The 15,924-nt window shown below is 42.0% G+C and overlaps 1 protein-coding gene across 1 annotated transcript; it reads right to left on the reverse strand.

Moving 5' to 3' along the window:
- LOC121271241 (zona pellucida sperm-binding protein 3-like) lies at window positions 1-2,800 on the reverse strand. Its single transcript, XM_041177064.1, has 9 exons — window positions 2,597-2,800; window positions 1,456-1,571; window positions 1,264-1,367; window positions 995-1,172; window positions 782-908; window positions 613-701; window positions 419-527; window positions 201-333; window positions 1-122 (listed from the first exon to the last, which is right to left on the reverse strand). Exons 1-9 carry the CDS (start codon window positions 2,780-2,782, stop codon window positions 1-3), a joined length of 1,164 nt encoding a protein of 387 aa, XP_041032998.1. The 5' UTR covers window positions 2,783-2,800.
- Between the last annotated feature and the right edge of the window lie 13,124 nt (window positions 2,801-15,924).

Consider the following 15,924-nt stretch of genomic DNA (forward strand, 5'->3'; position numbering starts at 1 on the left):
TCACTGGTTGACCTGAGTTTGCTTGTGTTTCCTGTACAGGAACAAGGCCAGCAATGAAGCAGAGATCAGAGAGACAGCTGTCACAGTCAGGGCCACGATCAGGACCACCTCAGACTCCACACCTACAAAGCAATGAGAAACCAATGGTTAGTGAAGGAAACACTGAGGGGACAATGGAAACCAGCAGTCGGCCAACTCACCACCTGGAGACCTCTCCTGCATCCTTCGCTCAGCCTCATTCAGGGACTCTGTTGCCAGCTTGGTCACATCAGTATCCAGAATCAGCAGGGGTCCAAGTGAGGCCTCACCCTCCCACTTCAATCCAGCTTCACTCTGCAACATCAAACATTCCAGTTAGAGAGGGGAAAGGGGGGATCTCCAACATCTAGAGGATCAATGTCCTACCAGCTTCAGGTACAAGATCTCTCCTTCCTCTGGAACCAAACCACAACTCCCTTGTGGCACCACAGTTACCCACATGGCAACAGACACAAATGTCAATGCTCGATTCCTCCAATGGGGTCCAGCTAAACAATAGAAACAGTCCATTAACCATGTTGTGCATCACATCCCAACACAACACATCCATGAGGGAGAGAGGGGGAAACTTACACATTGTACACCTTCTGGAAAGTACAAGCTTTGTTCCTGGAATCCCTCTGATCCACTGGAACAACTTTCAGATGACAGGAAATGAAAATCTGAGGGACACATTCAACACAAGTCATGATTCAGTGACTCCCTCCCAACATGGAGACCCCAATGATCAGCTTCCTCTTACCAAGGAACGGTCATCTCCAAGGAAACGGAATGCATCCAGGTCAAACCGGAGCTTGTCCAGCTCCCGCTCGTCTCCTGGCAACACAAAGGTTGAAAAGGAGTCCTCAGCTTTGCTGTCCAGGAGGCAACTGAAGAAAGATTAAAAAGGGACAAGAAGTGAATCAAGTGAAGCCATTGAGATGGGAGCAGCTGGAGAAAGCAGAGAGCTCCTTACCCATTGTGGTCAATGATGCTGTATCTCGGGGTGGAGTCCTTGTCTGGGCTCAATGTAGCTACACAGCGGTCAATGTAGAGCTTCAGGGGCATGTGGTTGGTCATTGAAACAGAGGCCTCAATGTGAATGAGCTCACCCAGGTAGTAGACAGTCAAAGTGCGCTCTGTAAGCCAGTCACCTGAAGTACAAGAGGACAAGGGTTAGAGACAGTGGCTGTAACTCCCAGTGAGTGACTATAGGAAATCACTCCCCATCCACCCATCACATACCATTCATTAGGCGCAGAGAGAATGACAGATGCCCTTCTCCAGACTTGGTGGAGCTGAATGGGATCCAGGTGGGCTTGATGGGGTCACTGCTCACATTGCTGTTCCTGGAAAGGCAGGGGAGTCATTTTAGGACAACTTCAGAGACCACCAGCAGCTCAAGATCTTATTGACCAAGAGAGTAAAGATTCTCACCTAAAATAACGACACTCAATGGGAACGACAGCTCCATTCGTTCTCACAATGACAGATCCATGATAATCTGGGGTGTGGTTCAGGTGGGTGGTGTAGATGAGGAAATCTCCAATCATCTGAAAGAATCACATTAATCTGAATCTGAAATGAGAATGTTCTGCACAGGGGTTAACAATGAAGTCATCCCATCCCCTGGAAACAATTCAGAGGGGGATTGACAGGGTCAGTCTGAAGAGGCAGCTTCCTCCCAGCTGGAGAGAGTTTACTATTGGGGTGGTCATCTCAGGTCAGGGGTCAGTCATTTAAGATTGTGACAGGGAATTCCTTCATCCAGCTGATCATGTAGCTTAGGAATTCTATACTCCAGAGATGTGGGAATGCTCAGTCATTGGACACATTCAAGGCAGATGGATTTATTTTGGGACATGAAGGGAATCTAAGAATATGTTAAGAGGACAGGAACATGGAGGTTGTGTAGGAGACCAGCCAGGATCTTAATGATTGGGGAAACAGGCTCGAGGGGCATGTCACCTCATCTGGTAATTTGTTGCTATGCAACCTCAGCCCTTTATCCAAAGAGTGAGATCATCAGAACAAGACCAGGATCCATGAATAGGAAAGGGAGTCAACAGAAGGACAGCTTCAGTGAACAGTAAAAGGAGCCACAATTGGACAGTAATATGGAACATTGAAATAGATCAGCTTGAAACTAGGGCCCCTTTTATTCCAATGACTGTTAAAGTAGGAAATGTGGAGTTCCTCTTTAGTCCAATAAATTTCAATTCTCATTTCATTCTCTCCATTTAAGAAACAGCTCAATTGGATTAAACTGGACTGAAACTGTAGTCTCCAGTTGGATTGATCTGAATGAGGGTATAGGTCTAAAAATCCTCAAAAACAAACAGCAATAGAAAAAGTTGGAGGAACCAAAACGGTGGTTCAAGTCCAATGGGGCTGATGTCACAAGTTTAGAGACACTCAAACCAGTTAACACAAAGTACAACACAGATTAGAAAGCTAGTTTGAGGTTTTATAAAGCAGGAGATATATCTGCTCATTGACATCTCACCCAGTGTTAGAATGAAGAGCGGAGAACAATCTACAGCCCAAGCTTAGAGCAAGAGCTGAGGATTCCCATTACCTGCAACCTGCTGCCACACTCATGCAGTCCATAGTCAAAGAGGACAGTGTGGTTCTGGGAGTGGATCCTGGTTGGCACACAACCTGCTGTCCCCAGGGTGAGGTCAGCAGTTTTGATCAGGTGCCTGGTTCCAAATAAATCCAGCTGGACCCTGAGCAGCAGCTTGTCCTCTCCACACTGCACCATCACAGTCTGCAGTGGAGACACACTTCCACCCTCAGACACACAGAAATGGGAACCAAAGGGAGGCCCAGGAGGAGAGACTGTCTGAGGTACAGGGGTGGCTTTGACTCTGCTCCATGGAAACCTCTGGTCTAGAAACTGTTGCCAAGTATCAGAGCCACAAACAGCCCAACTAACACCAGCACTGGGAACAAAGCCCTCACTACAAAATCCCCCATGATACCAAACAACTCAACCATCCCTTCAGCCACCGAGCAGCACCTTTTATACACACAAGCTGCACTCACCTGACACCAATGAGACCAGAAGCAGCAACATTGAACCAATTAACCAGCCCCAATCTCCACCAATGACAGAACTCATGGATTTCTTACCAAGAGGACCAATTTTATTTGGACCAATAGGAATCACTCTGAGTTGCTCTGGTGTCACCTGACTGAATTCAGCTCCACAGGTTGTGATAATCTTTTATATGAAAACCAAATCAACAAAATTGGGATAAATCAGGCACAGCCCCTAATTCAGGTCAGCTGTAAAACCAAGGACAAAGTTTAAAGGAACCTCCACAAGTTGTGATAATCTTTTAAATGAAAACCAAATCAACAAAATTGGGATAAATCAGGCACAGCCCCTAATTCAGGTCAGCTGTAAAACCAAGAACAAAGTTTAAAGGAAACTTACAAACTTTAAATCAAAATGTGATTAAAGGGGTCAACAAAACACCCCAGTCCCCGCGGTGCCCACCGAGCACGGAAGGCCTCGAGCGTGTCAGCAGACACCACGTGCTCCCTCTCCAGGGACATCCGGCAGCGAACGTAGCCACGGAAGAGGGACAACAAGTTGTGATGTTGAAGGCACCATTAATCCAATCATCTCACGTGGCTTTGTTCACTGATCCATGAGGATGAGTGGTGGGCACTGCCCACACTGACCCAGGGAGCCTGGCGTTCAGACTGATAAATGGTGCGATGGGAAATGGAGACTCTCACACTGCTACAACAACAGCAACAACAATTTGTAATTTTCTCCCAATTTTAACATAGAGTAACAGTGTACAGAGAGCTTTACTCTGCTTCTAATCCCAAGCCGTATCTGTCTGGGAGTGTTCAATGTGGACCGAGTAGAGTGAGCTTTACTCTGTATCTAACGCCTTGCTGTACCTGTCCTGGGAGTTTTTGATGGGGACACTGTAGAGGGAGCTTTACTCTGTATCTAACCCCGAGCAATACCTGTCCTGGGAGTGATTGATGGGGACACTGTAGAGGGAGCTTTACTCTGTATCTTACTCCGTGCTATACCTGTCCTGGGAATATTTGCAGGGACAGTGTAGAGGGAGGTTTACTCTGTATCTAACCCCATGCTCTAAGTCTCCTGGGAATGTTTCATGGGGACCCTCTAGAGGGCGATTTACACTCTATCTAACTCGTGCTGTATGTGCCCTGCGATAGGTTCATGCTAACTCTCCAGCTCCTATCAGAACGTGTTCCAATCTCCAGCACTGAAGTCATTCATCTCGATGAGAATAAAATTTACACCAGGGAAGTGGAGTAAACTCTCACTCCATGAGTGTCCCTGTTTTAGTGAATCCTCCAGCATATTTATCATCGATGGGGATGTGGGATTTGCCATTTATTTTCCAGGGCAGAATCGGACATGTCCAAATGAGGTCCAGCACAGCTCGGGCGGAATCCCAGAGTTCCTTCTCTTTGGGTCAATTCTCTGCTGACAGTTTTCACCAATTCACCTGTGTCTCCGTGGTGTCACCCTCGAAATTCCTCACACGGACTCACGAGTGCGTCTCCCGAGGATTTTCTATTGATTCACCCCACACACATCAAGTAAACAACTCAGTAACTTGTATTCCCCACATCCACCGTAAACATTGAAGAAACTTTCTGGGTTTTGCCCAGTTGTTGTCTTGTGAAGGTTTCTGTTCTTCACATCTGGATACGGAGACTTAGTTATCAGAAAGTTGATTTTTGGTGTGAATGTAATTAACTGGCTTTATCTGACCATTTCTATCACTGATTCTTCAGACGTTGTCAATACAATGAGAGAGATCAGAAGGATGCTATATTTTATTTAATTTAACCATTAGAGATTCCTGATGTAGAATTTGACTCCACTGCACTATTGGAACTGACACTGTTAATGCTTCGGATTGTGAGAGTCTGTCTATGGTCTGGAACTTTGAGTTTTTGAGGTAGTATCTGTCACTTGGTTTCAGAGTGTATTCTGTCTGACCATAGGGTGCCTATTGATACATGGACTGTATACTTATTGTGAACATTAGACTATAAGATAGTTTTTGTTACTTGTGTTATCCTTATAAACCCATACATATCTTTAATGGTATAATTGTGGGTGAAGGAGTATTGTATTATTATTCATCTTCTATTGTTTAATAAATGTTTTGTGCATTTGTAAACAGTTCATTAGTTGACTCCTGTGACTCTGTTCAGGAGCTACTCTCCGCATGTCTAAACAAAGAAATAAAAGTTAGGGTCTTTCAGGCTGGTATCCACTCTGGGATCAGGCTTGTCCAGGGGTGATCTCAGAAACAATCATAACACAGATTCCTGATTTAGAATTTGACTCCACTGCATTATTGGGCCTGACACTGTGAATGGTTCTGAATGTGAGGGTTTGGTTATGGTCTGGAACTTTGAGTTTATGATATTGCAGATGAACTTTGCCATTGGACACAGCCTCACTAATCCCATCGTGTAGATCACAGATAAGGTCATTACCGATCACTTCCTTGTATCACACACATCTCCCTTCCCTCTAACAACCCTCTTTCAACCCCTGTGCATTACTAGAAAATCTCAACAGTCCTCCCTTTGTCTCTCTGTTCACTATGACATTCCTGCAGCACCCAATCAGCTCAAGCATCTTCAATGGCCCAGTCACCAATAAAACCCTTACTCTCTCCCCAGACCATTCCCACTGTTGTCAGCCTCATCTCTGCTCCCTTGAATCCAAGGAATGCAGACTTGAAGTGCCTCGGTGTAGCAGTTGTATGGCCATCAATCACCAACGCCTGGCAGTCCCAACATGTACTATTTTATCCTATTCTCCTGACATTAAGATGTTTGTGTCACATTCCAAGGCCAGAGCTACTTCAACCCCAGACTTTAATCAGTTTTAAACTTTATCACAGCAATATGACAGGACATCTCCTGAAACTTATCAATGGCAAACACTTGAACAACTATTTTCACAGTAGAGGACAAATTGGGGTTAAAATAGATAAGTGCTTGATGGCTGGCACAGACACAATGGGCCAAAGGGCCTGTTTCTGTGCTTTGTAACCATGATTCTATGACAGAAATTAAATTCCAGGGCAATTAAGGGGGTTCCTGAAGTTGAGGAAATTAAAGTAACTAACATCAGCAGGAAAAATTATTGGAAAAGCTTAAGGGGCTAAAAGCCAACTAATACCCTGGACCTGCAGATCTAGATTCCTGCGTTTTGAGAAGGGAACCTGCAGATATGGTTGATCTATGGTTATGAATTTCCAAAATTCCCTAGATCCTAGAACAGTCCCAGCAGATTCCAATTAATAAATGTAGCACTGCCATTAAAGAAAGGTGGGAAATAGAAAATAGGGAACTATACGTCAGTTAGTCTGACATCAGCTGTCAGGAATATGCAGGCATCTATTATTATCAAATAATTAACAATGCACTCAGACACTCAGACTATGATCAGACAGCATCAGTCTGGTTTTACCAAAGGATGGTAGTAGTCTTTGACAAATGTATTGTAGATTTTTTTGAGAATGCCATGATTAGTGTCGTTAAAGGGGAACCAGTAGATGTTGGATACAAGAATTTCCAAAAGACATTTGATACAGTGCCACACAAAAGATTCACACACAAGATAAAGGCTCCTGGAGTTGAGAACAATCTATTCACATGGATGAATGATTGGTTAATGGACAGGAAACAGAGGCAGTTGATTAAAGGGGTATTTTCAAGTTGACAAGTTGTAACTTTAATATCAATCGCTATCTTGAACATACCCAATGACGAGCAAGTACAGACCTCTGGGGGAGAGAATTCCAAAGATTCACCACCCTCTGAGTGAAAAAATTCCTCCTCATTTCAGTCTTAAATGGCCTGTCCCTTATTCTGAGATTGTATCCCTGGTGCTAGAACCTCCCAGCCAGGGGAAACATCGTTCCTGCATCTTCCCTCTCGAGTCCTGTCAGAATTTATACACTTCAATAATATCACCTCTCATTTTTCTAAACTCTAGGGATTGCAGGCTCAGTTTCCTCAATCTCTCCTCAGAAGTCAATCCCACCGTCCCCGGAATCAGTCGTAAACTTTCGCTGCACTCCCTCTATTACAAGTCAATCTTTGCTTAGGTAAGGAGACTAAAGCTATGCATAATAATCCAGGTGTGGTCTCACCAAGGCCCTGTACAGCTGCAGTACATCATCTTTACACCTGTGCTCAAATTCTTCTGCAATAAAGGCTAACAAACCATTTGCTTTCCAAAATCTAGATATTAAAGATATCAAAGGAAATGGGATGATGTGGGAAGATGACTTTGAGGTAGAAAATCAACCATGACATAACTGAATGACAGAGCAGGCTCGAGGGGTCAAATGGTCTACTTCTGCTCCTAAATCCTATGTCCCTATGTTCCTGGGCAGTTACAGCAGGGGATAGATCAAGAGATTACATTACTAGCTGTGACATCTTTAAATCTTCTTGAGACAACTCATGTGCTCTGTTCAATCTTTCCCTGAAATTTGAGATGTAATCCAGGAGAATAGTTTCTGAATTTTGACACACCAATTTCTCATGAATCAATTTCAGTGGTCCCCTAACATCATGACCACCAATTAGTTCAAAAAGGCTAAAACCAGGCAATGCATTAGGAGTGTCTCTAATAGCAAATAACCAGAATGGTATTCCTGTATTCTGATGTTGTGGATAATACTGATAGTATGGCTGTTATCATAGTTTTAAATTGTGATGTCATCTTTCCAAAGCTCCTAGTGACTCTGGATGGTAAGCTGTTGACTTAAACTGTTTTATTCTCAAACTGTTCATTACTTCCTTTAATAGCTGTGACATGATATTTGACTCCTGATCTGATTGAATTTCCTGAGGTAAACCATATCTTGTAAAAGCTTTAGTGAATTCCTCCACAATCATCTTGGTTGTAATATTTCTTAAAGGTATCGCTTCAGGGAACTTGTTAGACACATCAATTATTGTCATTAAGAACTGATTTCGATTTTACCTCTGAGGGAGGGATCCTACACAATCAGTCATGACCATAGTAAAAGTTTCTTCAAATGCTGGTATTGGAATTAAATGTTCCGGCTTATTCAATGCTTGTGGTTTCCCTATTTCCAGACATGTGTGACATGTTCTACAGAACCTGGCGACATCCATGTACAATCGTGGCCAAAAAAAACCTTTGTATCTTTTCCTCTGTTTTCCTGATTCCTAAATGTCACCACCCACCCCTTTCATGATCAATTCTCAACATTTCATTTCCACACCCTAATGGGCTAGCAATCTGCTGTATCTCACTCCAACTTTCATTTGCTGAGACATAATCTGGCCTCCATTTTCACATTTAAATATCATCCTTAAGGTATTAACATACTGGAATACATGTTGCCTCTTTTTCTGAGTAAGCTGCCTGATATAACTTTTTAAATTGCAAATCATTTTTTCTGTAACTCCACTCACCTCCTTGAGTTAAACATTTCTGCTGAATTGTGCTTTCTTCCTGAACAATGTTATTGAATACAGAACCAGCTGATTGGATTTTGGCACCGTCTTCCTGTCTTTGAGCTGCCTCCCCTGCTTGTTTGTTCTTGTTTCAATCTATGAGCCTCTGATTTCTTTACCACTCAAGCTGGAAACAAACCAAGATGCTCTGTCTGTAACACCTCTGTGGAAAACGCTTCTACAGGCTACTCAACTACCAGAGGTATCACACAAATCTCTGACCCAGCTATATCATTATCCAAAATAATTTGAAACCTTGCAAAGGACAATGATTCCACAACTCCAACAATAACTTCCCCTCTCTTCCATTTGCTCTTGAAATTTATCTTCCACAAGGGTGGAATGTTTAGCATCTCCACAAACCCCGTTTATTATCACCTGCTCCTGCAGTAATCCCTCTCAATACAAATATCACTATCCTACAACATTAATGATTGACTAGCCCCTGTGTCTCCTAAAATGTTAACATTTTACCTACTCCACCCTGGACACATGGAAAGACTTCCCCTTCACACACAAAGTCTTTAACATTTTTGCAACTTGCCCCTCCGATTTCTCCTGGATAAATTGTGAACACATGCCCACCCCTTTACCTTTCACTGAATCTTACTGCTTTACCTGTTCTCAAACAATAGTTTTCCCTGTGCCTGAACCTCAGAACCCACAGTACCTTTCTTTCCAGAACTTTTCTGCCCCCCAATAATTCCAACAGATTTTCTCTGTAATTTTCAACACACTGACTTTGTATGCCCCACTTTATTACAATGAAAACACCTCAATTTTCAAAAGTCACTCCTACCCTCAGCACCTTCCTTTTAATTCTGAGAAAAAACTTTCTGGGAATTTCCAGCTACTGCTTCTCTTCCCTAACTACCCTCTTCCTTTCACCTGCCCACTTTCTATCCTTCTTGGATTTAAAAGGGTAAAGGAGAAAATGTTCAGCTCTGTGAACTAACTCATAATCATCAGCTTGAACTGTTTCTTTTCTTACCATTTGAACTCTCTGTTTCCCATTTGAGTTCACACTACCGAAAGAATTGAAACTTAAAATACTTCCAAAAGGATTTCTTCTCTAAGAGCTACAAAAGTTGTCTCTAATTTTAGTGCTGGTGTCCACCAGTCAAAATTATATTATTTTACTCTCTCAAACTAAATATATAACTTTGCCCAGCCTGTTTTCTTATATTGCTAAATTTCTGCCTGTGGGCGTCAGGAACTAACTCCTATTCACTCAAAATATCCTTTTTCAACACATCATATTTCACTGACACCTCTTCAGATAGAAAAAGGCTCATCTGCTCCACCCAACAACCTGGACTGTAACAACAATGTCCAATACTCCAGTGACCATTTCATCATTTTCACTATCTTCTCAAATGAAATAAAGAATGCTTCAACATCTTTTTCCTTAAGCTTTGGAACAGCTTGTATAAATCTAATCATCTCCCCATTGGGCTTTAGGTTAAAGGCTTTTTCATCATCAGAACTCTCCTCAGAACCTCAGATCTCTTTTTGAACCTCAAACCATTTAAGAAATTATTCTCTTTCTCTGTCCTTCTCTCTTTCCCTTGCCTCTCTTTCTTTATCATTCTCTCTTGCCTGAAATCCCAGGTCCAGCTTTTTTTCTTCCTCCAGCCTTTCTGCTTGTTCCCTTTGAAATGTCCTTTTCTTTCCTTTGCTTCTAATTCAAGATTTTTTCAGTCCCTTTGATTGTTCAAGTTCCAACATCTTCATTTGTAACTCAAGTCTCACTACCTCCAGCTGTGACTCACTGGTGTCAGGTATCACTTCCAACTGTAGATGCTGTGCTGTACCTTTAATTATATCTGCTTTCTTCACCCCTACAGGCAACACTAATTTTAATTTAACGGCCAAATCTGTTAATTTATCCTTGGATTCTTTTTGTAACACAATCAGAGTTATATCTTCTACTCCCAGACAAGTCTTAGCAATTTCCAAAGCCATCTTGCAGCCTCACCATTAACAAAAAGCTTCACCAACTCCTGAATACAATATGCTTCTCGTACACCTTTGCTCAAGATTCACCAATTCTGAACTAAGCAAAAAATTACAAATATTATCCTGCCAAGAGCCCCCAATTATTATGACACAGCAATTGGTAAAGGCTGAGTTGTTTAAATCCCAGAGGGAAACTTGAACAACTTTCATAACTTGTATTTTCAACTGGTATATTTGATTTGCAGCTCGGAATTCAGGAATAAGACCACTGTGCCTCAATTCTTTTTGTATCAAACTAAATTAAACATTTATTAATTTAACAACAAATTAACCAAATACACATCTACAAATTAATACTACCTTAACTTTTAAACAAATCCGCAAATTAATCACTTCCAGGTAAATCTCCACCAAGGCAACAATAATCCATAGACTTTAAACAAACAACAGGAAAAGCATATTTGGCCTTAGAAATTCAAAATGAGGTTCCTTGCAATTTGGTTCCTTTGCAGACACAGTTGTTGGCTTACAGGCTGGTTAGATCATAAATGTCTCTGCCTTACACACACAAACACTTTTCCGTTTATACCTAGTGTTTTCTTTGAATGTAAATTTTCCATTGTATCACCAGGCTGTTAATGTAACTTCTCCTGACAATAATATCCTTTCAGTCCACTAATTTTATTAGTAAGCTGAAAAAAGTATACACATTGCTAGATATCTTCTAGCTAGGTGCAAGATTTTAGTCCTGCCCTTTAATCCTTTAATCAAAAAATGTAAATTTACACTTTACCTTCTCCTTATGTTCATCTAATTAACATCTAAGAATGACTGTACATCAAAGCTCCCAGACTGGCTGGCTTTAATCTAATTAATTTTCACACAGTCAAACACACAGACACAGGCCCCACTAAAATGCAATTTTAAAAATGATTTCCAATTACATTATAGACATTAACATATCTTCATGAAATAAACTAGATATATATCCTATCCCGAGGATCGACGATTTGTACGCTAAACTAGCTGGAGAAAAATCCTAAACCAAACTGGGCATGACCTATGCATCCCAACAGCTAGAGTTGAACAGCAGGGAACCATTAACATGTACAAGGGCTGCAACAATATACACACCTACCCTTTGTTATATCATCTGTATCTGTAATCTTCCAAAGGACCATGGAAAGTCTACTGCAAGTATATCCCCGCGTAGTGCTATACCTGCATGATGTCCTAATCACAGGGTCAATGGAAGCTGAATGTTTAGTCAACCTAGAAGAGGTTTCAAGTTGATTTTTGGAAATTAGTGTGCAGCTGAAAGAAGAGAAATGTACCTTCCAAATGTCAGAAGGTGCTTACTTGTGTCACCAAGGGGATGCTAAAGGAGTAGAGGAGAATCTAAGGCACATCAAATGGGCACCCTCTCCAATCAGTGTCACTGAACTCAAGTCTTTTTTAAGGAATGATAAATTATTATAGTTGCTTCTTGTCAAACTTGTCCACAGTGTTTGCACTTTTACACTTACTGTTCAAAAAGAACCATAGTTGGTCACAAAGAGAAGCACCTTCATGAAAGTCAAGAAGCTATTACATTCATCATGTGCACTGCTACGTTATGACCCATCAAAAGAATTAATCTGAACCTGTGATGCTTGATACATCTCCACCCGGTGTAGGAACGGTGTAGTCACACAGGATTGATGATGGTTGTGAAAGGCCAATAGGCTATGTCTCCACAAACCTCTCTGAAGCCGTGAAAGGTTATTCACAACTTGAAAAGGAAGAGTTATCAGTAATATTTGAAGTGAGGAAATTACACCAGTGCCTGCACGAACAACATGTCACCAGAGTGTTGGATTATAAACCATTGTTGGATTTAATGAGGGAGGACAAAGGGGACCCTTGCTTTTCACCCCACCAGCCTCCATATTCAAAGGATCATCCTCCACCATTTCAACCAACTCCAGCATGATGCCACTACCAAACACATCTTCCCTTCATCACCCCTGGCACTATTCTGCAGGGATCGTTCCCTCCAGGACACTCTGGTCCACTCCTCCATCACCCCTTACACCTCAACCCCCTCCCACGGCACCTTCCCATGCAACCGCAGAAGGTGCAACACCTGCCCCTTTACTTCCTCTCTCCTCACCGTCCAAGGGCCCACACATTCCTTTAAAGTGAAGCATCATTTCACTTGCACTTCCCTCAATTTAGTCTACTGCATTCATTGCTCCCAATGCGGTTTCCTGTACATTGGAGAGACCAAACACAGACTGGGTGACCGCTTTGCAGAACACCTTCGGTCTGTCTGCAAGCATTACCCAGACCTCCCTGTCGCTTGCATTTCAACACTCCACCCTGCTCTCATGCCCACATGTCCGTCCTTGACTTGCTGCATTGTTCCAGTGAAGCTCAACACAAACTGGAGGAACAGCACCTCATCTTCTGACTAGGCACTTTACAGCCATCTGGAATGAATATTGAGTGCAACAATTTTAGATCATGAAATCTCTCCTCTATCCCCACCCCTTTCCGATCCCTCCTTTTGATTCCAATAATTTATCTAGATTTTACTTTACCCACCTATTTCCATTATTTTTAATGTATTTCCATCCATTGTTTTATCTCTACATTTTAAGGAATTTCTCTCCCTTCCCATCTCCCTACCCCACCCCCACTAGGGCTATCTGTACCTTGCTTGTCGTGCTTTCTAGCCTAAATTAGCACATTCCTTAGATAATATCACCACGTTCAACATCTCTTTGTCCTTTTGGCTATGACATCTTTTGGCAGTCTCCACCTGTCACTGGCCCTCTATCCAGCTCTACCTGTCCCACCCCACCTTAAACCAGTTTATATTTCACCTCTTTTCTATTTTTACTTAGTTCTGTTGAAGAGTCATACGGACTCGAAACGTTAACTGTGTTCCTCTCCGCAGATGCTGCCAGACCAGCTGAGTTTTTAGAGGTATTTTTGTTTTGGTTTTGAATTTCCAGCATCTGCAGATTTTTGCTTTCATTCCATAAGACATGTTGAACCTTTAATCCCTGAGGTGACAGATGCACCTTGAATAGACATACCCGATGTCTCTGTTGAAGTCCCAAATTCTGAACTACAGCTGACGAAGGATGTCCCTGATACTGCAGTTCCTGATCATGTCGATCCAGTGGGAAAATCAAAAATGATGGTGCTACGCTGCTCTCAATGTATTAGAAAGACACCTTGGAGATTTAATCTTTAATCCCATCACCTACGCATATATGTATAAATTGTGGATTAAAATATTCTTTTTAAATAGGAAATGTAAAGAAAACTAAAGGGGGAGGAAATGTCATGATTGTAGATATAACCTTTCCTACGGCCTTTAGTAGTCACGTTATTGTACAGACAAATGTTTCCTAAATGTGGGTAATCCTGGGGGTGAAGCTTTCTCGTTGTGGTCCTGGTTCAAACACGTAATTTCTATAAGAGTTGATAACTTAAATCCCCTTCCAATGACTCCATCCCTCTTACTAGTAACTACCTGAGACTGAGCCAGATTTCAAGTAACCCAGAAGAGGAAATAATTCCCCCATCACTACCCTACCAAATCCTTGGAACAGTTTAAACAGCTCAATCAGATCAGCCATCAATCTTCAAAATCAGGAAAGTTAAACATTGAGCAAAGTGAAGTCTGGGGATGTAAACAATCAGTATTGAAACTCAGAGAACAGAAGGGTCATTTGATGTTTGGTTCCCAAATTCCAGATTGAAATCCAGATGTGTGTGTACCATAGGTTATCTAAAACTGAAGCATCACATCCCCCCCTTTCAGAGAGTGTCCTATGTTCCAAGAGTCTTGATTATGCTAGTTTATAATGATTGTTATATTTCTGTGAAATATATCTTCCCCCACGATTCAGACAAAAACAATTTTCCCTTGCTTAGTTCCAGAGTGGTTGACCTTACTCGCCTGCACGGAATGACATTTGCCATTGTTTGGCCCACTCACTCAATCTCATTGGTGTCCCTCTTCCTCTCGGATTGATAATTAACATCACCAGAAAACTTGTGCGAATGGACAGTTGAATATTTAAATCACGGGTAAAGTTCAGGTACCAGATCAGATCCCTGGGAAGCAACATATGCCACATCCTGATGGTCTGATGATGCTCTCTTCATCCCCATACACCTCATTTTCCTCCAATTTTTCTGTGAAAGATAATTGATTGCCCTCTGAAAGTCCACACACACTCGTTCATGAACACTAATAATTTGACAGTTGAGTCACATAGTATTTAGTTTCATAATTGAGACCTTTTGGGTGTGTAACTGTTAATTTTCAGAACTGAATCTTGCTTTTAAAATCTTCTTAGAATGTGGGTATAACTGGCAAGGCCAGCACTTTTCCTTGAGCTGAATAACTTGCGAGGCCATTACAGAATGCAGTTTATTGTTAACCAGATTGCTGTGGGTCAGGAGTCACACACAGACCAGGAAAGGATGACAGATGCCCTTCCTTCGATGGCATTAGTGAAACAGATGGGCTTTCTATGCTAATTAACCTATTAACCATTATTGGAACCAGTTTTATAATCCAGATTTTTAAATTGAACTTTAATTCCACCACCTATAGCAAGTGCATTAGCTTGGTTCTCAAGATGATGGTTCCAGCGATATCAACACTAGGGAACCATCAAGTGCCCAAAAGTATAAGGTCTCCAGGGGTGGAAAGAAGGATTTTCAAAGTAGTACTAAATTAGGACCTCATCATGTGTTTAATTCATGAACAGGAAGATTGCATTAAGATGGGAAAGCTGGTGGTGTGCGCGCTTCTTGTAAAATAATTACCTCCCAGTGAATGTTCCTCTCAGACCACGTTACTAAACTGTGCTAGTTCTCACACCACCTTCTGTGCTTGATCTGCAGGTTCACTATTCCCCACAGTACACAAGCTTTAAATCATTGTTTGCTCAGTGAGAATGAGCTATCACTGTCCAAAAATTAGCTTTCAAGAGCAGCAGCTCAAGTGTCAAAAAAATCAAATAGGTGATTAAACTAAACTAATGGTTGCAGTTGTGACCTCAAACCCACTGATCACAGCAAACCTCAAACATTCCAATACTGTGTGTCCCTCTCCAGGGGGTGAACATCACCATGGAAGAGAACGAGGCAGCCTGAGTAAACACCCACACCAGCCAGGCTCAGGAGCAGGTCCACATGGAGGCACCAGACCTGCTCACTGCACCTCCCCAACCCCAGATAGTTAAAGTTAAGGAGCCAGGGGTCTGATGTAGGCAGAAACATGAGCAGCAGCCCAAAGGAGTGAAAGTTAGTGCTTCTCTCTGCCTTCAGTAAACCCATCATTCAGCAGATAAAAGCAAAATACTGCAGAAGATAGAAATGAGAAACAAAAAGAAAAACTGCTGGAAAAGCTGAAGC

This window comes from Carcharodon carcharias, chromosome 30 (assembly GCF_017639515.1).
Source record: "Carcharodon carcharias isolate sCarCar2 chromosome 30, sCarCar2.pri, whole genome shotgun sequence".
Classification (NCBI taxonomy): Eukaryota; Metazoa; Chordata; class Chondrichthyes; order Lamniformes; family Lamnidae; genus Carcharodon; species Carcharodon carcharias.

Bases quoted from the DNA above. Each gene is read 5' to 3' on its own strand.
- LOC121271241 (XM_041177064.1), bottom strand. From the start codon at position 2,782: ATGGTGCAGTGTGGAGAGGACAAGCTGCTGCTCAGGGTCCAGCTGGAT. The intron at 702-781 runs GTAAGAGGAAGC...TGTGTCCCTCAG, and splicing joins TTGGAGATGACCGTTCCTTG to ATTTTCATTTCCTGTCATCT. The intron at 334-418 runs GTACCTGAAGCT...TTGATGTTGCAG, and splicing joins CCAGAGGAAGGAGAGATCTT to AGTGAAGCTGGATTGAAGTG.